At 47.4% G+C, this 21,003-nt stretch overlaps 8 protein-coding genes across 8 annotated transcripts; 3 read left to right on the top strand and 5 right to left on the bottom strand.

The window, feature by feature from the left end:
* The first annotated feature begins 247 nt into the window (after nucleotides 1-247).
* F4812DRAFT_3620 (uncharacterized protein) lies at nucleotides 248-2,579 on the top strand. The gene is made up of 2 exons (XM_047931852.1): nucleotides 248-1,057; nucleotides 1,118-2,579. The coding sequence occupies exons 1-2, from the start codon at nucleotides 414-416 to the stop codon at nucleotides 2,451-2,453; spliced, it is 1,980 nt and encodes a 659-aa protein (XP_047794540.1). The 5' UTR covers nucleotides 248-413; the 3' UTR covers nucleotides 2,454-2,579.
* Nucleotides 2,580-2,609: 30 nt separating this feature from the next.
* Nucleotides 2,610-4,631, bottom strand: F4812DRAFT_464365 (aldo/keto reductase; the record flags this gene model as incomplete). The annotated part of the gene is made up of 6 exons (XM_047938337.1): nucleotides 2,610-3,134; nucleotides 3,443-3,484; nucleotides 3,567-3,743; nucleotides 3,833-3,949; nucleotides 4,020-4,103; nucleotides 4,167-4,631. The coding sequence occupies 6 exons, from the start codon at nucleotides 4,629-4,631 to the stop codon at nucleotides 2,802-2,804; spliced, it is 1,218 nt and encodes a 405-aa protein (XP_047794539.1). The 3' UTR covers nucleotides 2,610-2,801.
* Nucleotides 4,632-4,904: 273 nt separating this feature from the next.
* F4812DRAFT_3556 (uncharacterized protein) lies at nucleotides 4,905-5,320 on the bottom strand. Its single transcript, XM_047931775.1, has 2 exons — nucleotides 5,260-5,320; nucleotides 4,905-5,190 (listed from the first exon to the last, which is right to left on the bottom strand). Exons 1-2 carry the CDS (start codon nucleotides 5,285-5,287, stop codon nucleotides 4,958-4,960), a joined length of 261 nt encoding a protein of 86 aa, XP_047794538.1. The 5' UTR covers nucleotides 5,288-5,320; the 3' UTR covers nucleotides 4,905-4,957.
* A 1,101-nt stretch (nucleotides 5,321-6,421) lies between these two features.
* F4812DRAFT_3509 (glycoside hydrolase family 43 protein) lies at nucleotides 6,422-8,449 on the top strand. Its single transcript, XM_047931731.1, has one exon. The coding sequence runs from the start codon at nucleotides 6,822-6,824 to the stop codon at nucleotides 8,430-8,432; it is 1,611 nt and encodes a 536-aa protein (XP_047794537.1). The 5' UTR covers nucleotides 6,422-6,821; the 3' UTR covers nucleotides 8,433-8,449.
* A 908-nt stretch (nucleotides 8,450-9,357) lies between these two features.
* F4812DRAFT_454030 (uncharacterized protein) lies at nucleotides 9,358-10,911 on the top strand (the record flags this gene model as incomplete). Its single annotated transcript, XM_047936571.1, has 4 exons — nucleotides 9,358-9,611; nucleotides 9,720-9,841; nucleotides 9,904-10,134; nucleotides 10,313-10,911. The coding sequence occupies 4 exons, from the start codon at nucleotides 9,358-9,360 to the stop codon at nucleotides 10,909-10,911; spliced, it is 1,206 nt and encodes a 401-aa protein (XP_047794536.1).
* A 195-nt stretch (nucleotides 10,912-11,106) lies between these two features.
* Nucleotides 11,107-12,751, bottom strand: F4812DRAFT_3185 (FAD/NAD(P)-binding domain-containing protein). Its single transcript, XM_047931411.1, has 2 exons — nucleotides 11,895-12,751; nucleotides 11,107-11,833 (listed from the first exon to the last, which is right to left on the bottom strand). The coding sequence occupies exons 1-2, from the start codon at nucleotides 12,652-12,654 to the stop codon at nucleotides 11,301-11,303; spliced, it is 1,293 nt and encodes a 430-aa protein (XP_047794535.1). The 5' UTR covers nucleotides 12,655-12,751; the 3' UTR covers nucleotides 11,107-11,300.
* An 820-nt stretch (nucleotides 12,752-13,571) lies between these two features.
* Nucleotides 13,572-15,607, bottom strand: F4812DRAFT_448884 (beta-lactamase/transpeptidase-like protein; the record flags this gene model as incomplete). The annotated part of the gene is made up of 5 exons (XM_047935908.1): nucleotides 13,572-14,230; nucleotides 14,311-14,489; nucleotides 14,556-14,817; nucleotides 14,891-14,941; nucleotides 15,073-15,607. The coding sequence occupies 5 exons, from the start codon at nucleotides 15,605-15,607 to the stop codon at nucleotides 13,572-13,574; spliced, it is 1,686 nt and encodes a 561-aa protein (XP_047794534.1).
* A 2,339-nt stretch (nucleotides 15,608-17,946) lies between these two features.
* Nucleotides 17,947-20,529, bottom strand: F4812DRAFT_407850 (S-adenosyl-L-methionine-dependent methyltransferase). The gene is made up of 8 exons (XM_047932327.1): nucleotides 19,597-20,529; nucleotides 19,423-19,508; nucleotides 19,338-19,360; nucleotides 19,249-19,267; nucleotides 19,068-19,187; nucleotides 18,686-18,998; nucleotides 18,316-18,618; nucleotides 17,947-18,268 (listed from the first exon to the last, which is right to left on the bottom strand). Exons 1-8 carry the CDS (start codon nucleotides 19,974-19,976, stop codon nucleotides 18,190-18,192), a joined length of 1,323 nt encoding a protein of 440 aa, XP_047794533.1. The 5' UTR covers nucleotides 19,977-20,529; the 3' UTR covers nucleotides 17,947-18,189.
* Between the last annotated feature and the right edge of the window lie 474 nt (nucleotides 20,530-21,003).

The raw sequence follows: 21,003 nt of genomic DNA, 5'->3' as shown, positions 1-21,003 counted from the left end.
AGTTAAAAAAAAAGGGACCAAACATAACATCTCGTCCTCAAAGAAACAAATACATTTATCAACTTAAATCGCTTTTTCGCAACCGAAAAATATACCAATTCCCTCTCCTCTCGTAACAACTCCCCGAGATAAATGACTAAGGCATTACTAGAACCTTTGTTAACTATTAAGATTCCTCTTAGGAGTCTTCTTCCTGGATGAGATCCGGACGGAAGATGCTCCTTCGGGGCAGCTCTTGAAATTAATATATTATTATAACCATCTATATCTTTTCCCCGGATCTCTACATACCTACTTTACTCTACGACTCCCATCTCCTCTCGCATACCACTCGTTTATTAATTCGACTACGCCTTAATAATATCATCTATTAAATTATTCCCGTCCCAAACCAATCCGAATTCTATCTAGCCATGTCCGAGGGAGCGACCATTGCTGCTTCTGCTGCTGCCGCCGCCGCCGCCGTCGAATCCCCGGGTGGTTCTAAAGCAAGTGCGGCAAAGGATAGGAATTGTCCATACTGTGGCCAGGCATTCACATCTTCGTCGTTGGGGAGGCATCTAGATCTATATATTAAAGAGAAGAATCCAAAAGCCCCAGATGGCATTCACGATGTCGAGGCCATTAGGAAGATGCGAGGGAGTATCACCCGCAGGCAGCCTAGGGGCTCTCTTGCTCGGCGAGATACCTCGACCCCCGGCACCCCGACAGCCTCTTCGAGAAAGAGCCCCGCTCCCGATTCTATCGCGAAATCTAATGCTATACCGAAAGAAGGTCAATTTGTCGTAGATAATCAGATGCCCAGATATCCATTCCAACCTACTTGGGAAGCTACTGGTGTAATCAATGATATTCCGGCAAGGAATGGGGAATTGAAGAGCAGCCCAGACGATGGTAGCGGCCAAGATTCCAGGCGACTTCCCATGCAGCGTGCACCCAGCAGGACGGTCCAAAAGTCTCAGTTAGAGGCAAGACAGAAGCTTTCAGATGCTATGGATACAGCAAGAGCTGCCGAACTGGCACTTCGGGAATTGCTTAGTTCATGGAGGGCCGCGAAGTAAGAACCCCTTCCCGACGTTATATGGCTTTACGATACTAACCGGTTACGTCAATTCAGGCAGCAAATAGACATGGACTCTCTTCCGTTCGATTTCGATCCCCTTTCTCTCGACTTCCCTGCCCTTACCCTCCAATGTCTTCAAGCACCACCTACATTGTTTTCTTCTACACCGCATCCGACGTCGTCCTCCTGGTCCATACAGCCCCCGGCTCAGAAGCAATTCGAAGCACTCAAGGCATACTTCAAGGAGGAATTCAGGAAGTGGAAGGTCGCTTGCGCTACTGCAACTACTTCGACGCATGAGGATCTGACGTATCCTCCTTCTAAAGCGATCTTGCCTCGTGATGCACGTGATGCTGTAAAGAGGGCAGAAGAGGCGGCAGCCAAGCTCGAAGCACAGGTTTGCGAGCATCTACAATCAACTTATCATGTCTGGGAGCAACTATCCCTTCAGAGGAGGACCGAGCTTTGGGGTCTTGAGTTGGCAAGGAGCGTAGGGAGACGACAGAAAGAAGTGGAGAAGTTGAAAGAGAAACATTTTTCCATCAGACAAGAAAACGCCAACCTCAAGACCCAGATCGACCAGCTCAACCGTCTACAGCAGCCGAGAGAGTTCAGGATAGCTCCTCCAACAACAATTCCTATCGAAGAGTCTCTTCTCTCGTATTTGCTAGATCTGGGGAGCAAAGGCTATAGGGGTGTCGGTCTTGAGCCTGACGACCGCCACGTCGATCTTGATACCATAGTGAGTCGCGCTATTGAACGATGGAAGGCAGTCATCGTGTCGTCACGGGGAGCCGGTATGGCTGGACAGAGAACGCTCGACCAAACGACCTCGACCACCCCGACTAGCACGACCACTAATCCTGTACCCGCCCCTCAAGCCCAAATGGCGGCCCATCCCCAGCAACCACAGCAACCTCAACAACATCAGCAACAAGGATCTATTTCCATAGCATCTAATACGCAGCTGAACGAGCCTGCGGCGACGGCGGTAACCATGTCAGCGACCACAATGGCGCCCGCTACCTCTACCACACCCGACGAAAACAGCGACCAAGATGCCGATGCAGAAATGGAGGATGATGAAAATTTTGCTACAATCACTCCCGTCATAGCAAAACCGCCGACGCAGCCGCATCAGCAGCTCGAAATATCACGAACGAGGAATATTGATCAACGAGTTTCTGGTAATACTAAAACCCATTTCGCCGTCAATGGGACGATGCCTAATCAAGGAATTGACGTACGGCAAACGATGCAAAATCTGAATGCTGGTGCCTCAGTACCAGGGCGTATGCATAGTCAACACGGACATGCAATAATGAATAATGGTGATTATGGGTCAATTGTTCAGGGCGTTAACGGCGGCGAACCAATGTACATGGATTAATAGAGGGTTTCACGGCGATCCTGGCGTTCAAAATAGCGAAAGTTTGGTGGTAGTCCATCTGAAGCGAATCCCGGCAAAACAAATTTATACTCTAGCTTTTATTCTGGCCTCATGTATAGCTCCAGCGTGGGCGTATACGATTATTGTATCCGCTTATTTGTGTCAATTACCTAGGTGCCTAAGGCAGGTAGAGAAGGGATCAAAATATTAGCTTCATACTACTCAAATGCACATGTATGTAATGGTTTTACTGGTACTGCGCTATTGAAATCAAGGGTGAAACAGGGGGGAGGGGGGGTTATAGACTGAATTAATGAAATATATTATAAGCCTTCGATCGGTCAACCATCAATGCATCTTCCGGTACTCGTTGCCGCAATCCCCGAGTTTATCGAAGAGGGTCGTCACTTTCTGTCTTGACGAGCCAAGTGCAATCCTGTTAATATTGTACATGTCGCTGTCATCGAGTTCAAACTCGAACACTTTCAAGTTTTCGGCGACATGGTCCGAGATGCCAAGCCTAGTCCCTACGATAACCGCGCCTACCGCTGGCTGCTGTAAGACCCAGCGCGTTGCAACGTTCGTGAGGCTTACGCCGTGCTTGTGAGCTGTGGTCGAGAGGCTCTCGAGCAATGCTTGGAACTCCTTCCACGTGCCCCAACTAAGGATCATGTCAAAGTACTACAAGGCTTTGATGTTAGCCATGATGTTGATGTGATGCGATGCGATGCGATGCGATGCAATGGGCAGCGCTTAAGACAGGAATATGAATTACTCGCCTTGCGTTGCGAAGGGGTCAACAGGTTCGATTCTGTGTACAACTCAGGGGCTGGCTGGTGAAGCCATCTCTCGGACAGGAAACCTCCGCACTAATCTCATCATACCAGTTATCAGCATGCTAGAATACCTGATAAACATGTCAAAAAGAGCGCGAGGTGTCTTACGAACGAGCCATATGTAAGGAGCTTCAATCCGTATTTATCACATACTCGAGTCATCTTCCGCAACGGGCGCGCATCTACAAGAGAAAACTACAAGCGTGAGCTTAGCAACACGGAAAGAAGGGGACCGCCTGGGAACGTGGCATGCATACATGCATGCATGCTTACTTACTTGTATTTGATTCGATACAATCCCGACCGAACCAGTCTCGGCGATGAGATACTTGCACGACTCCTCGACGTGCTCGGAATCGAAGTTGCAGAGGCCAATCGCTGACACCAGCTCGGGGTGGGATTTCGTGATGCGTACTAGCTCAGCCAAGACGTTGAGGTATGCTTTATCCTCGTACTGTTTTTATATAAGAAAACAACGATCGCTGGCATTGAGTTAGGTACCTACCTATCCAGGTACCTAGGTAGTCAAGGAAGAGCGCGTACATCATACCAATGAAACTGTAATAGGTCGACTCGTCCCCTTAATCGTCGACACCGTTCGCGAACCGCATTGAGCACGAATGTCGTGGTTATAGGTTCGGGGACTGGCGAGAAGATGCACTGCGTTACGTTACGTTAATATCTGTTCAGATACTCCCCGGGACTAAGTCCCATGACTTCTATAACTCACCCATTTGGTTGCGGCATATGTCGTACTTCGTATCTCAGGGGCGAGCTTGCTCCTGAAATCGCCGTATATCAGTTCCGCATCGCCCTAGGTAGGTGGCATATTCATTAGCCGCAATCTACCGCCTAAACTCGACTATGATTTTCTCACATAGTGGTCGGCCATGTCCGTGGCCGTCAACCCGTGCTCCACGGCGTGCAAAAGCGCAGCCTCTTGGCTTTGGGCGGATCCGGAGCCCCAGGACGGCGACGACACCTGCCATAGACCGTTGAACAGCCGAGGCGCGCCGGACGACCCCAGCCAAACCTTTTCCATCGCAAGGAACCTCTCAGGTGCTTTGTTAGATACGGCCAGTTCATTTTCCTGGGTGGTGGTATTAACTGCTCCCGCGTGCTCGGGGAACAGAATCGTTAAGACGTCCTTGACTTGCCGCGTGGCACGTGCAAAGGGGAATGGCAGCGGAGGACGGCATTCCTCGCAGTACGATCTGCAGTTTCCCAAGTCAGCGAGCAAGCCGTCGGCCGAGCCTAAAAGTTCAGGGTTCGGCTCTGGGCCGGATTCCTTAAGCGCTTGTATTGCTTGGACGACGTCCCCGTCGAACTTGGCCAAGAGCATGGCGAGCTTGCTACGTTTGGTCCACTATAATAGAGCTTATATGAGTTTCCATCATCTAGGCACCTCTTAGAGAGAGTATTGAGGGGCATCACAGAGGGACATGTGTTATTTATGTTACGGGTCTAGGATCCACGGAAACAATTTAACCTAGGACGTCTCTAGGAGCTTGGAGACGGCGAGTCAAGGGTTGAGTAACGTACAGTCATGAAAATAACATACTCGAATTTTTGCCCGTGGGATAGCTTGTAAGAAATGCCTTAAACTGTCTTTATTAGATAATGTGCGATTGCATTGCGGGAAAAAAAAGGGGGTGGGGGTGGTTCTCACTAAGGGAATGACTCTAGAGATAGCTTGCACGAAAAGATGCATCTAGTCTGAGCAAGATAATTCAAGCAGGCCTCCGATACAATATCGTCCCCGGGAAACAGTTTCTCTGGCTCGTCGAAGCGAGGTGGATTTTCATAGAACTTTGCGCGTATATGCTCGACGAACGGTTGCTGGGTAGAAGCTCCCTGCGAGACTAGGAGACGAAGAGCGGACCGAAGGGTAGCCGGCGACACTACACTCTTTATTAGGACACGTGCATAATATTGGGATAATTGGGCAAATAGCAATTATATTCACGGACAGTTTGATATGAGACAGTCGTCCATCATATTTCTTGGGGTTTGCGTCAGATATGATGTCTTTACCGAGAGTGCCGTTGAACTATTACTTACACATGGCCCGCCATAGCTTATATGTAGGCTTTCTACGCCACGTCTCCAGATCAGAAGTCTATAAACTGTAGTCTTTTATACCATATGCTTTGTTTTAATAGTGTTGTTGTGAATGAAAAAAAATGAAAAAATAGAATACCCAAGAAGATAGATACCTAGATAGGTACCTGGGTAAGTTCGTTTGAATAAGAACAAGCTAAAGACCAACAATTGGGAACTGGCGCGTAATCGATGACGGCGTTTTTATTCATGTAGGACAATCCCACAGAGTCCAGACAATCTCAGCCCTTACTTGGCCAAACAAGGCAGGTCATGAATTATATATGCCTCGACTGTACCTAAGTACCTACTAAGGTCAGCAACTCTTGTTATAGCTATACCACAAGTAGGAATCGAGGGCGAGATATGCGGAGGTCGGGATTCTTTTACCATCAGTTCCTACGACAAGTTTCAAGGGTAATAATACTCGTATCCCCCCAGTCTTATCATTGACCATTCTTGAATTAGCCGCGTGTCTCTTGGGCGAGATTCGCTTAATATACTGTTGTGTTATAAATACTATATGATGAATCTAGACGATACATCTATAGGTATTGATAATATAGGGATGAATAGCCAGTGAGTGGAACTACTTAGTACTCTAATTAAAGTAGATGCGATATATTGCATAGGTACCTCTCAGGTGTCTCTTACTACACGCTGAAGGTGTGGTATAGGACCCCGCCGATGAATACATTTAGCCTACTATCTTTGCCAAAGCTCAGCAAAAGCATTACTAAATAAGTCTAAAGCCTCTCTTTCTACGCCATCGGCGCTGGCTATAACGATGTCGCTCAAGACGGTTTGCTATCACTGTAATCAGGGTTCCCAATGGAAGAGATTGAAGCCCCCGTATTGACGATAACAGGATCCCCAGTCGAGATGCTGAATGAACTAAGTTCGGTAACATGAGGCTGAAGATTCCCAATTGTAGGCGTACTGGTGCTCGGTAAGGAATATAATATGAGGCGCTGTCCATTATTCACGTTGACAGTTGGAAGTGACAGACTCGCCCCTATTCTTTTTACACACCAGAAATAGATTAGGTACCACTGGGAGACACCGCTGGACGACGCACCAAACTACCAAACTGCCTTTCTAGGTACTTATATGCCAAAGGTCACTTTACCAATGTCGTGAGAACTATGAGACGAGTTACCGTATTCGAAGGCAGCGAAGCCCCCCTCATTCAATGCGACTAAGTAGAAGGAATGCCTAAAATTGAACCGACGAAGCGCAATCGCGATTGGCCGGCTAAATTCAACATCTTCTCGGGCCATCATTATAAGCCGCAACCGAAAACGTTCTTACGGTGCGATGTTGAAGTAAATAGGAGGTAGTTGTCACTTATTCTTAAAAGGAGAGCTGCTAAGATACCTCCTACACTTGTTCAATCATCACATCTTGCCGCCTGGGAATACCATTCGCTACTATGCCGTTAGTTCGCAACCCGATCTTGCCTGGGTTTAATGCCGACCCGTCAATACTAAGGGTCGGTAGCGACTATTACATCGCTACGTCTACTTTCGAATGGTACCCCGGAGTGCAAATTCACCATTCTAAAGATCTCGCAAACTGGGAGCTGGTCACACGCCCCTTAAACCGGAAATCTCAGCTGGACATGCGTGGTGACCCTGATAGTTGCGGCGTGTGGGCACCCTGCCTTACCCATGACGGCGACAAATTTTGGCTTGTATATACGGATGTGAAGCGCAAAGATGGCTCCTTTAAAGACGCACATAACCATATCGTTAGCGCTCCATCAATAGAAGGACCCTGGTCCGACCCGGTTTACGTCAATTCGTCTGGTTTCGACCCCTCTCTCTTCCACGACGACGACGGTAAAAAATGGTTCGTGAACATGCTGCAAGACTATCGGCGCCGACCCCGTTCTTTTGCGGGAATCGTTCTGCAAGAATTCGATCCCGCAGCAGGCAAACTGGTTGGTCCGAAGAAAAACATATTCCGGGGCACGGAACTGGATTTCGTGGAGGGGCCACACCTTTATAAGAAGAATGGATGGTATTACCTTTTGACGGCCGAGGGTGGAACTTCTTATCACCATGCTTGCACGCTAGCACGTTCCCGCGATATATGGGGGCCATACGAGGTGCATCCGCAGAACCCTATTCTCAGCTCCAAGGATGCTCCGCTTGCTGCCTTGCAAAGAGCCGGTCATGGCGATATCGTGGAAACGCCCGAAGGGCGGACATACCTTGTACATCTGACAGGCCGGCCAACAACCCAGGAGCGCCGCTGTGTGCTCGGTCGCGAGACTGCCATTCAAGAAGCCTTTTGGAAGGACGATTGGCTATTTGTAAAGGATGGCCCCGTCCCTTCGCTTTACGTCGACGTCCCTGGAGTGCGTGATGATACCCAATACTGGGCGGAGCAAAGATATACTTTTGATAACGGACTGCATAATGACTTTCAATGGTTGAGAACACCCGAAACAGATCGCATCTTTGCTACGAAGGATGGCAAGCTTATCTTATTCGGTCGGGAGACCATTGGCTCCTGGTTTGAGCAGGCGTTGGTTGCGAGACGACAGACTCACTTCTCCTACGACGCCGAAACGACGATCGATTTCTCACCCACTGACGAGAGGCAGTTCGCAGGGCTTACCGCATACTACTGCCGCTACAACTTCTTCTATCTTACGGTGACGGCTCACTCCGACGGCCAGAGGGAACTGCTCATTTTAACATCGGAAGCCTCTTGGCCCGACGGCAAACTCAACATGCCCCTTGCGGACCCTGTGCAGATCCCCAACGAGGGAAAAGTAAAACTCGCGTTAACTATTCGCGGTGGCCAGTTGCAATTTTCCTACGCGTTGCAGGGCGACGAACTGAAGAAGATTGGGCCGATTTATGACGCGTCTATCCTTTCAGACGAATGTGGTGGACATCAGACCCACGGGAGCTTCACAGGGGCGTTTGTGGGAGTGGCGTGTTCCGATGTGAACGGGACCGCGTTACCGGCTACCTTCGATTACTTCGTCTATCGCCCTGTTAAACACGAGACTGATAGATACGATGTATAAGGTAGGTAGGTAGTTAGGTAACTTTACGATGCCATCATACATCTCGAATTTGACGAAGTAACTGTAAAGCTTGTAATATTTGGACCATTGCAAAGATACCAAAATAGACAAAGGTACACCTCATGCAGAAACCCCCTTGTAATAGATAACTCATCGTCGCGCATTTGATTGATGCATGTCTCGCAAAGCACATACTAGGTAGGTGGCTAAAGTACCTAGGTAGAATAATGTAAACTCAACTCTTGAAGCATAAAGCATTGTGAGCTCTAGGAGGCAGTTACTTAAGGTTAGGTACCTAGTCTGCCTCTGCCTAGTCGAAATTGAAGAGCAATATTTTCCTCGCAGTCAGGAGATTATGAGTAGCTTAAAAAACAATCGCCATCTTAAGTCACCTTAGCAATGTAGAAACAGATCCACGTTGATAACTACCTAGGTAGGTACCTACCTACTTCTTGAAGCTAGCTGTCTACACTTGATATGAACGGATGATGGAGGAAGCGTAGAATCTGGTTATAATACTCAAAGACTTAGGAATCAAGTAACAGCAGCTTTTAGAATGGCCTAGAATATAGGTAGAAGCTTGCCCTCGATCGAACACGGAAACAATATGTCTTAGGTATGCTCTTATCTTCTATACCAATAGGAGATATATCGAGTACCAAGTAATTCTTTGTCAAGCTTGATGCTATTATAACAGCAATCGACTCGGGAAGGCTCCAGGTAAGGGGTATGATCGAGTATTCGAATCTATACGGCTATGCTTTAAAAATCGCAACTGCCTAAGGTAGGCTAGAATTGAATAAAAAGTTCTCTTTGAAGTGATAAATATAAATATAAATATTACAATAGGCCATACCTATCTGATGCTAAGGACATATTCGCACTAAAAATTGATAGGTACAACAAATAAGCTCTATCACCAGATATGTCTCATAAGCGCAGCAGAGAAGAATCTCCGGACGGGACAATTGGGAGAAAGAAGACGAAACTTAATAACATCACCCGTCTAGTATTAGATCTCCATGACACAGATGATGGCTCAGCACAGATGACTTTGCATTTATTAGAGACCTCGGCGATGATGGATGGTTCCAAACCTAAGGTCTCTAAGGTTTTTAAGCCAAAAATGAGGACTCCTATTGGCGATGTTATGGAACATGTGGTGACAAAAGTAGAAAGGTCCGTATCTACCTAACCTGCTCATTCATTCACCACATTCTTCGGATAGGTTGAAGCGGACTGAATAGGCAGCAAGGGGAAATATGCTAAGTAGTCTAATATCCTTAGTTTACATCTAACGAAATCGAGATCCTCAGCGGGGATAGAAGTAACTTACACTGAGGTTCCCAAACTGCCCGAATACGTAGCCACCCACGGGTTAACGAGACAGGCCTGGGAAAAACTGGAAGGTAAAGGATTTCTACAGGACATACTATCTGACTTGAAGGTGCAGCTGCTTACTAGCCAGTAGCTTCCCGAAAGCGAGTGCCACGATTTCTCTTCAGATGTTTCGGCCGCTATTCTGGGGGTGACACTAAGTTGAATACCACAAGCGGGATTATCCCACGAGGATTTCTTAACGGCAGCAAACCAACTAATATGTATATGATCAAAGATCTCAAGAGGATGATCATCGATCACCTGAGCTTTTCAACTACTGAGACTCAATTCAGTTCATGGGCAGCCACCACACACTACGCCGGTATGTAATTTAACTACCTAAGAGGAGCCCCTGATGTCACCCCTTTTATTCACTATTTGCGCGATGAAACGTTTCTGGCCAAGTGGCCTCACACGGTTTTGCCGTTTGGACGCGTCGATTACCATCTCATATCATCAGCCAGCAGCGAAATAACACATATTGACATCGACTATTGCAGAAGCACACGCCAGTGATGCAACTTACATCGCAATCATTGATAGGACATTGCTAGCTCCACACGTCAAGATCTACCATTTCCCTGAGTTAAGAGAAGCCGGCCTTTGCGATGGACCCGATGGTAAGCCTGCCATAGTGGGGTGCAATGGCGAATACCTAGCATACGGCCCAATCGAGGGTTCTGCATTTCATTGTGTGAGCAATGATTATGATAAGTTCGCGCGCCTATACGAACCGCTTTTGCATGTGCACCCCACTAGCATTGTCTATAGAGCAAGACGGATAGCAGAAATCTTTCGTCTTGGTAACGATGACCGACCAGATATCGTTATAGCGCTCACAGTTCTCTTCTCGTGCTCACATTTTCGCAATTTTACGATGGAGCGAGCTAAGATATTAGACAAGAATCTATTCGTGGCGGTCGTCTCACTTATTCGCAGTGAGCTAAGAAGACTGAAACTGCCCCCTGCTGGCTCTAACGATCTTACTCCCATCAACCCTGAGATGTATATAGGGCCTGATATTTATGCAATGCATCTAGAGCAAACAGTCGTTCTGTGGAAGTGCATCGAAGAAAGACTTAGATTGGGCGATATATAGATCAAGCAGATAGCTATGCGCCAAGGGGACATGCCAATAGTGCCTTTGGTATAGGTACTAGAAGGAAACCTACGAATTTCTAGGATGAATTGATATCTGAGCTAAATAACTCCCCGCTGACTTTCAATCCATACCAAGTCTCAATTTAACACCAGGAAAGTGGCTGTAGATAGAATGAAGTCGCTAAGTGGAACTGTCTAATTGCTTCGCCTAAAGGAGTACAGTACCTTCAATACCTATTTTGATGTCATCTACCTTGGAAATTGATTTCTGAATATAGGGTAACTTAGGTACCTATTGATGTTATGAGATTGTGTGATTTGAAGCGGCAGGTATCTAAGTAAAAAAACAAGAGACGTTCTATAAAGCACTGCTAAGGTCGTACAAGATTACCCCTTAAAAATCGACAATGCCCTCTCCAGCTCGTGCTGCAAGTCCACGTCCCAGATCCAGCTCATGCGCGATTTGAGGTTCCTCTCAATAGCCTCAAGATCGTCGCCTTCGAGCTCGAACTCGTACAGCATGCCGGCCTCCCTGCTGGTCTTCACCAACTTGAGTGTTCTCGGCCGTCTCACCTCGTCGTACGCTTTGAACGCCTTGTCGAGATCTTGGGTGCTTTGCGCCGCTCCTATCAGATGGCCGAGGATATAGCAGTCCTCGATACACATGCCCGCACCTGCGCCCTGGTGGGGTGTGGTGCCGTGCGCGGCGTCGCCGAGGAGACACACTCGAGGGCTTAAGCCGTAGTAAGTCTCTGCGGGCGGATCGTTAAAGAGAGCCCACACATCCCTTTTCTCCATGGAGTTGATGATGGAATTCACCGCGGGGCCCCATGAAGTATAGTCGGCTAGCATTTCCTCCTTTGATGCTTTCACCACCCACTGCAGGTCGGTCCATGTGTCGCGAGAACTAAACGCCACAACTATGATATATAGTGGTTAGCTTAATATAAGAGGGTGATTACCTACTTTTGGAATACTAACCGTTCATTGTTTTGCCCTTCTCGATTGGGAAGGTGAGCAGATGGCGATGATATCCCATCCATAACTGGGGGTTTTCGGCCGTCTCAGCGCCTAGTAACTCTACGGCTCGTCCCATCGGTATTAACCCCCTATATGCGTATTTCCCAGAGAATACGGCCTTCGACTTTTCCCCAAGCAGAATTTCCCTAGTCTTCGACTTAATCCCGTCGCAACCGACGACGGCACTGTGCTGCGCCGTAGTTCCGTCGGCGAAGTGCAAAACGGCATCTTGCGACCCGTCCGTAGCGCTAGTGATGTCAACCAGCCTCTTGCCGAACTTCGAAACCGAGTCCGGTATCAGCGCGAGGAGCTCGTCCAAGAAGTGTGCCCGATGCACACCGCCAGCCAGTCTATCGTCGCCGTACTGAATCTCGAAAAGAGGGTCTCCAACTTTCAACCCCTCTTTTTCCTTCTGCTTCAGCACCCCGTCCGGACCGGCCTTCTTCTGGTCGCCAACCCTGATCGTGAACCAGTCCTGCCGCTTGCTTTCCCACCCCAGCGTGACGCGCCGTTTGAGCCCTTCGAGAAGCTCGGGTGAGATCAGCTCGACGGCCTTCACGGCATTAGGCCCGAAGCCTAACCCGGCGCCGATCTCCGTGAACTTCGGGGCGGATTCGTAAACTGTAAAGGGCACATTCTGCTTAAGAAGGGCGACTGCTAGTGTGAGCCCGCTTATGCCACCGCCGACGATTGCGATATCAAAATGTTTCGTAGCAGTCATCGTGTGAGGAAAACCGATGTGTTAAGATGTTGGAGCTTGCTGTTGCTGTTATGTGGGGTTTTTTGGGTAGACGAAAAGGACGACTCTCCAAGCAGCGACCAGGGTTCTTATACTAAAGCAGAACAGAGGTAGTATTGGGGAAATGTTAATGCGATGCCATCTTTACGCTTCCATCCACTCTCGGTGGTGGAGGATTCACACATGGAGCATGGAGCGCGTGAAGTTGGTACATCGGAAGCGCGATAGGGATTTGCAACATGAAGCCATGAAGCATAACGATAGCTTTCGGCGGGTAAAGAATAGTCCTGTGAATGTACTATGGCCGGTTAATCCCGTGTTGACTGCAACCCTGATCATCATGTCGTGAAAAAGGATTCTTTTCGATTGATAGAAGGTTTCCGATGATAACATCTACCTAGACCTTTTGCCGTTGACAAAAAGTTGAATATTTCCGTAGCTAGACTTCTTTATTTTTATTTTAGCAAGACCTTAGTAAAATCCAATGTCGTCAGCACTGAGAATCCCCGTCGGCGCTATCATGTTATTCTCGCCCAATCACTTATGAGGGTTTGCCTCTTCTCCGAAAGCCTGACGGGATTCGGGATACCGGGCTTAAACCCATCTTCCGTGTCGCTATGCCTTTATCGGTCTCGCACACCGTACCATGACCGCCGATGACAAGGAAATGGAGGCGCAAACATTATGTTATGATTGCACTAAGATTATGTCAAGGTATAAGGAATGCATCCTGTAGCCATTATAGGAGATGATTACTGAGCACCGATGTATCAAGCAGCTATTCCCACCATTCGTGCAGTCCTTGGAGCGCCACCTATGATCTCTTCGATGCGGTAAGCATGTAACTAGTCGTGGGCTTACTAAGGTATAGCAAAAGGGGTTGAAGGTCTATAGATATATCATGGTACTTTTTCTAGTCTATTCCTTAGCGCTCCATTTTCAACGCTCGTCACATTTCCGCCGGCGTTGATGTTAAAGATAAACTGGTCTAATGGTTTGGAGCCATACATGATCCCTGCGACGCTGACCCAAGTCGAGCAGTCCGTCGTGAAAGGTTTCGAAACGTTGGGCAAGCTAAGGTCCTCGAATACTGCCTTGAACGCAACTCTTTTCCCTCCGTCGGATGTCGCGTCCCACAGCCCAGTCGGATAGAGTCGGACGCTTGGGCGAACCTTTTCCCAATAATCTTTTGTTATGTTCTGGCCTATGGCTACCGAGTACCATAATAGGTTCGTCCCATTACTGATCCACGAGCTTAGACTCAGACCAGGAGTTCTGCTGTCAACCACTACATTTAAAGATGAATTTACCGCAGAGTCGGGGTGTTTATATGCTCCCCCATAGAGCTCATCCGCTTGAATCCGTGCCGTGTTCACCATGGTCGGGAGATAAGTATTCGACAATGTGTCTGCTATATCCATAGGTAAGCTAGGAGGAACATCGCCAGCGGCTAAGATGGAGAATCCGATATTGAAGTCCGGGATGACAGCTAGCAATGCGCTATATTTCCCTAAACTTCCAGCTTTATTGAATGTAGTAGCGAATTGATAAGGTGATTCTACAATAGAAGATATAATCAACGGACCATCCAGTTATTCAGAGTCCACGTTTAAGAGTAGGTTAGGTTGGGTTAGGTACCTTTAGAAAACGGAAGCTGGCGCACACCCCACGGCGCGCCTACGCCGGACCTTGGGTCTGAGCTAAAGGTCACCGGTTTGAGCCATCTTCTCGTCACAGCCGGAGGCATGAGAGTAGATCGTAGTATAGCTCGGCCGACTCGGGATAAATCCGAAGAAGACGTATACATATTGCCAGTCCTTCCCCTATCGTGTTACTTAAAGAGTCGCGGCGTGTAGAGGCGAGTATTTCAAAACTGTACTCACGGTGACTCGTTGCCCATGTCGAAGGCCCAATTTGTTAGGTAGCGACCTCCTGGTATAATGCCAACAGAATCCGCCGGCGTCGTGTAGAATGTACGATTTAAACCAAGCGGCTTAATGACCCTGTCCTGGACGATCGTGCCGAAGTATTTTCCCGTCATCTGTTGAAGAGCGTACCCGAGAAGAGTGTATCCGATATCCGAGTATGCTGGCGTGACGAATGGCGAAAATGAGGGGGGAAGTTTACTTAGACCTTCGAAAAATTCTGACGAGATATCTGTTAGTACTTTGAAGAAAGCACATAGTGATCATATATAAACCGCCCAAGCAAAACATACGCGTTCTATTACACACCGGTCTATTACCACACGGAGGTATATCCGCGTTTGCTATGCTGGGAAACCCAATTGAAGTGGCTTGCGTAGTGTTCGACCCTTGCGTAAGCTCACCCAGTAAAGCGTCTTCATCAGTTGTGTAAGTTGCTTCTCTATCGGATTTTCGGGGGCAACTGATAGCTTACAGTCTCTGACGAGGCCTGACATTTGAGTTGCCAGCGACCCGATGGTAATAGACTCCCAATCGGGTTTTGAAATGGAGTGAGAAGTATCGGCGTCGGTGACCATCGCCTTGATCTCGGGGATATACTTGGTGATGGGCTCATTCCACATAGTGTCGCCTACTTCGGCGAGGAACGTCAAGATAGTGAATATCTTAGTAACGCTCCCAAGTCTGTACACGGTGTCACCATCCACCTTTTTGACGCCTGTTGAGTTGAGAGTTTTCAAGTTAGTCGCAGTCCAATAATGCGACCACAGCGGCTCGTCGGCATCGGCGGAAAATACTTCGACTGAATAGGAGAACCGATCAGACCCTGTCGTGTTGGAATTATCAATGTATTGAGCAAACACAGAATCTAGAGCTTCTGCTGCGTTCTGGACTCCTGGTTGGGCAAGAAGGTTGGTAGGTTTTGGGTATCCTAAGCCATATAGGGGGCAATTCTCCTTAGCATGTACACCAAATATAGTAAACAATAATATGAACCCAAATGGCCACATTTTGACTCTCCTTGCGTCGTTAGTGGTAGAATCCAGCATACCATATAACAGCTACGTGTCAATTGTTCGCCGTGCTAGAGAGTAGAAAGGGTTAAAAGACGTGAGACTTTATCTGAAATGATTATCGTCTTTGCCGCATATGGGAACCGTAGGCAACCACTATCAGATGCAAACCATGGTCCAGGTAATTAACCGCCAAGCGAACGGTGACATCCCACTGGCGTTCCATTGTACACGCGTAGGAAGCCAGTATTGGTAACAGCTCGATCAGGTTCTCTCCGTAGTGTTAAAAGGATTAGCCGGGTTGCTTCCCATATATCCAAGGCGAAGGTCTGTATCTCATCTAATTACAGGGTTGTTTGTAGAAAATCATAGATAGCTGTTTTAAGAGTCTATAGAAGGGGTTAGATCTCGGATAAGGTTCTCCTAGTTCCCGGGATTGTGGTAGCTTTCGCGAATCCAGAGCAAGGGAATGGGTCATAACTATTGGCCATACACCCGGTAACATCCGGTGATGGCATAGGTATAGCAGATATCTGAGATCTGAGATCTGATACGGCTTTAAACCGTACCTAAATTAATATGGTGGACCGAGTATCCATATAGGGGACTGAGAAGCCAAAGTATATCGAGGGTCTAGACGAGTCACCATAGAATATGATATCCGTGATTCCCAGCCGGGGATGAGGGGCAGAGGGGTAATATTTCTCGTTTACATGATAGATGGAGACACGGTTGGAGATCCCCATGACGTATCATTCCAGGAATTTGGGGTTTGGGGGAAATTTAGGTTAATTGTTGATTAGTAAAATTGTGATTAAACATCATCACCGAAGCAACTTATGGGCGACGGCGATAATAATAGGGGATACGGTGCCTCAAAGTCGCAAATGCCCCGCGATTAGGACAGGACAACGCGCCATCTGCATTTTCATCTAACTTGGTTGCCTTTTTACGAGATACCTGCTCTACCAGCGTTAATAACTTCTTGCACAATGTTAATATCCGCTTTCCAATATGAGACGAGATATGACTTCATCGTGCCATCGACATGTAGTATTCAGGCTAGTTATCAAGATGACGGCAATACCTTGACACTCATACTCAGCAATATCGGTTTACTTGGTCTGGGTATGCCAGACGGCCTGTCAAGTCGGCCTCACTCTTGGTGTCCACTGGCGTAGAATTCATAAGTACGACGTGGGGGGTAATCAAACAGAGCACCAGCGGCTATTCAGAGTTATGTACGCACTAGCTTTACATTCTCTTCGATCTCCCTAACTCACAACCCAGCTCTCTCTTGCATGGCTGTCATTTAGTTAGATTTGATAACCAGCCAATTTAGTGGCCGTTCCTAAGCTAGCACCTGTCTAGATGCTATGTAAGTCAAACGAACCAAGCTTGGAACGAAACGCAGAAAGCCCGAAAAAGTGGAAGTAGTGAGGGATATTGGGAATAAACGCTTCTCTGAAGAGTAGAATAGAGTCACAGCCTAGCGATGGTAGGGACATTTGACCTGAGCGACGTATAGATCGATCGAAAGGGTCAAGTTTTCAGTCGTCCTAGGCCAGTGTTTTCCTCGAATTTAGGCCAATTCCGCTCGATGCAACGCTCGCCGAGAAATTGAGGTATATTGATTGGTTTGGTTTGACGCTCTTCATTATTGGAATCACAATTTTCGTTATGATGGTTAACTGGACAGACTCTCGTTCCAATGCTCTTGATTGGGAGTGCGATGCCTTTCGTCAACGAGGAACTGGAAAAAAAAAGGGAAAAGAAATCCGTGGCAAGGAATAAATTCTTTTACGAATTCCAAACAAATTACGAATGTAATAAACATTCATGATCCTTGCAAACCCCATATTGAAGCCCACCTTTTGTAACCAAATTGGTCGACATGCTTTAATATTCGATCTCAACAACCCCCTAACCTACCCTGATGCATATCGTGGCTATGAATAAAGGAAGCTATTTTTAACGTTCCTAATTCCCATCATGTATGGTTTATCACGGTGATACACTAGAATAGTTCACGCGCTGCAAGAACTATCACACATGTGGAGATTAGAGGTAGCCGCTAGAAATAATAACCAGGTTACGAGGTAAGTGTCCATCCAGCCATCTCGATGTCGTCGTTTCATAGAAACTCGTGCCGGGAACGAAAGTGGATTTGCGTCATATAGCACGGTTCACGAAAAGGACCTAGCGAGTCAAAGGCAATCTTGTCACCGGAGTCGACGGAGGTACAGCTAGTTCAGTTGATACCCGTCAGGGGCACTGGCAGATGGGTAAGATCCATGCTCCCTGCTTCCAAAACTAAGAAGCACCGATTTGGTTAGGTACCGATTCTTACTATGTATCCGCGATGCTACATATCACAAGTACCGAAAATTTTTTTTTTTCTCTTTTTTTTTTTTTTTCATAAATCTCATATGAGGTATAATAATAAAACACTCCAGACGCCGTTTACTTTAATGCTTATGCTATCCCGAGCTCATCCCAAACTTTCTCAATATTATATGCATAGTACCTTAGGTATATACCGCCTTCCCCAGTGTTTCCCACGATTTATATCATACCCCCTACCATCTATGTGGTGGTTTTTCGGCGTTAGGCGACCTCGTAGAAGCCGATAGAGGCTTCTGGCAGTAGATTGTCATCCTAGATCTTGTTAATAGTCATTCATATAGCGTTACAACCCAACTTACAGAGTAGAGAACGAGTGGATGCGCGTGTTGTCGATGTCCTTGCGCGCTTCGGCTAATAGCTTGTCTACCGCCTGGTCAGACCACCCCAGACCTTGTGTCAGCACACTACGGGAGTATATATCGATGACCTCCAGCGTATTAGTCCTCTGCCGCGCGCCGATCCTCTGATACTGTCTTCCGGGTGCCCAAGTATTAGTAGGCACGGCGTATTTTAGTTCGACCACGTTTTGGAACCCCGTCTGCTCTAGCAGAGCTTTATAATCGAGGATGTAGAACAGGGATCTCCCTAGCTTTTGAAGACCTATTTCCAGAAGTTAGTTCTATGGTCCTCGGCAAAAAAAGACCAAGATGACTCCGAAGCAACCTCCCTTCAGCTAAAAATTGGTTCCATCTTTGAAAAGCGGTGCCTTCCAAGGACCTGTCTGAGGACTGAACATGCAGAAGCCACTCCTGGAACTCGACCCAGCCCCCCGGTGCGAGATTGTCATAGATGGACTTGAACAGCCGACGTTTATCGGTGGGCTCACCCAGGCTTCGCACATGAATCAGATCGAACGGGCTGCCAAGCTTCCACTCTTCATCAGCATCCGCTATGATGAAGTGACAGTTGTGTATAGTGGAAGGCGGGTCCGGCACTGGATTCAAGTCTGTTCCAAGCACGTAACAGTCTGGATGCCTCTTTGCTGCATGCGTATTAGCGTTCGTATGGGGATAGCGCGTAAGTACTGCTGGCGCGTAAGGGGAGGATATACCGAACTCCACCGCCCATATTCCTGTCCCAGTACCGACGTCAAGTACCCTCTTGGGATTTTCTACTGGACAGATATGCAATGCACCATCATGCACGTCAATACTAATCTCGTGTTGAAGGTCTGTTCGGTATCATCAGATCAGCTAAGTTCAACTCTATGAAGTGGCGGGGTAGCATCTTACTATTCCTCTCTTGCTCTTGCTAGACGTTTTCCCCCATTTTAGCACAAAAAAACGCATGTACAAGATGGCATCTACTTAGTTATGCATACCTTATCGTGAGGCAGGAAGTAATCTTCACATTGGGTATTAGTGCTAGAGCTCACTGGGACGTTGAGAATCACGGCGGAGACGTACTCCTGTTAAACGCGCGGCCAAATTTATAAACTATGGACCGGAAGAGCCTCGAAGAGCTGGAACCGGCTGTTGACTTGGGAAAAGTTCTGAAAGAGCAAATGACTCTACCGTTAGTTTCTTCCGGATAGGTACTGGGGCCGGACGAAGGTGAATATGATGATGGGATTAGCTTACTTCTTAGCAGTCGGGCGGTAGTCGTGGTTCTCAGCAATGTCATCCTCCTTATCTACACTGGTGCTTAGAGTACTTCCGAGATCGAAGTTAGATGATACATATTGGAAAGGATCGGCGGTCTCGGCTGGCAAAGACGAGGATGATGATGACGGACCAGTAGTTGTCGCGGTCGATTTCAAAGTAGAGGTCGAAGCTTTCGTCGACGGACTAGTAGGGTAGACGTGAGAATGGTCCCAAGTGAGGGTATTATTGGTGTTGTTAGTGTACTCTCGAGGACGAGGGTCGTGTGGAACCGTTAAAGGGAGAGTTGGGGGTGTCCTAGTCAATAACTCATTCCTTCCATGGCCTTTTGGCGTATCTATAAGATCGGTAGTTTCCATTCGAGCGGTTCACGCCTTTCGTCTTTTTTTCTGATGGGCTAGTGCTGATAAATTGGGGGCCAAAGCACGACAACTCGGCTTCGGGCCGCTCCCGTATATTTATCAAGACAGACTCAGCTCAGTTTATATTATTTTAGCTGGACATATTCTTGTGGTACCTTTAAGTGAGGGTTCGATATGACATATGTATATTGACCTTATAGCGCTCGCCGAAGCGTATAATGTGCTTGCTCTACGGGTAAGGAGGGAAAGGGGAATGTGACGAGAACTAATGCGGCCATTATGCGCAAGAGTTTCACAATCGTATTTATTAGTATGGTCGCTCTAATTTACTTTTCCCTTATTCTTTCTTTTCCTATTCGACCCACGTAAATTTTCCTACAGGTCAGTCCTACTTGTAATTCTTGACGTAGTGGGTTTATGTGATATCTGGACGTCCCCAGTGCATAGAGCATCGGCCGGTCGAATCAGCTTGGCGACAGCGAAGCTAGTTATCCCTCGCAGCCCTCATTTATAAAAAATTCAATACTCCTCACTGCTTACCAACTAACGTGCAGACGTGGTAGGCTTTAAAAATGGTGTACAAAAACCCACGTACCAACAAACGGGGGAAAGACTTGTATTATTGCTCCACTCTCTATTATGAGAATGGCTACGTGGGGGGTAGGGTCGTATTATTGGTATTATTGGTTAGCAAGAGAGCCAGTATCACGGCACAACGTCACTCGTTTTTTTTTTTTTTTCTTCTTTTCTTGGCTTCATCGTCGTTGTTGTTGTTGCTGTTGTTGTTATTGTTTAATGTTTGCTAAATCCTAGCCATGCAGCCACTCTATATAGCAGCGACTGACAACATCCGATGTTTTACAAGATACCTAATCAGCGTCCTTATGTTTAGCTCTGCAAATTCCGAAAAAGCTCGTCCGCGAACTCCATCACACTTGGGAAACAAGCCTTCGGGACAAGGGTCCATACCTCTATCACATTACAACTTGACGAATCATATTCCATTGTCGATGTCGTCGCCTCC

Source organism: Daldinia caldariorum (assembly GCF_022478825.1).
Source record: "Daldinia caldariorum strain CBS 122874 unplaced genomic scaffold F4812scaffold_1, whole genome shotgun sequence".
NCBI classification, from domain to species: domain Eukaryota; kingdom Fungi; phylum Ascomycota; class Sordariomycetes; order Xylariales; family Hypoxylaceae; genus Daldinia; species Daldinia caldariorum.
Note: the sequence above shows the minus strand (reverse complement) of the source record. Positions and strands in the feature narration are given on the sequence as shown.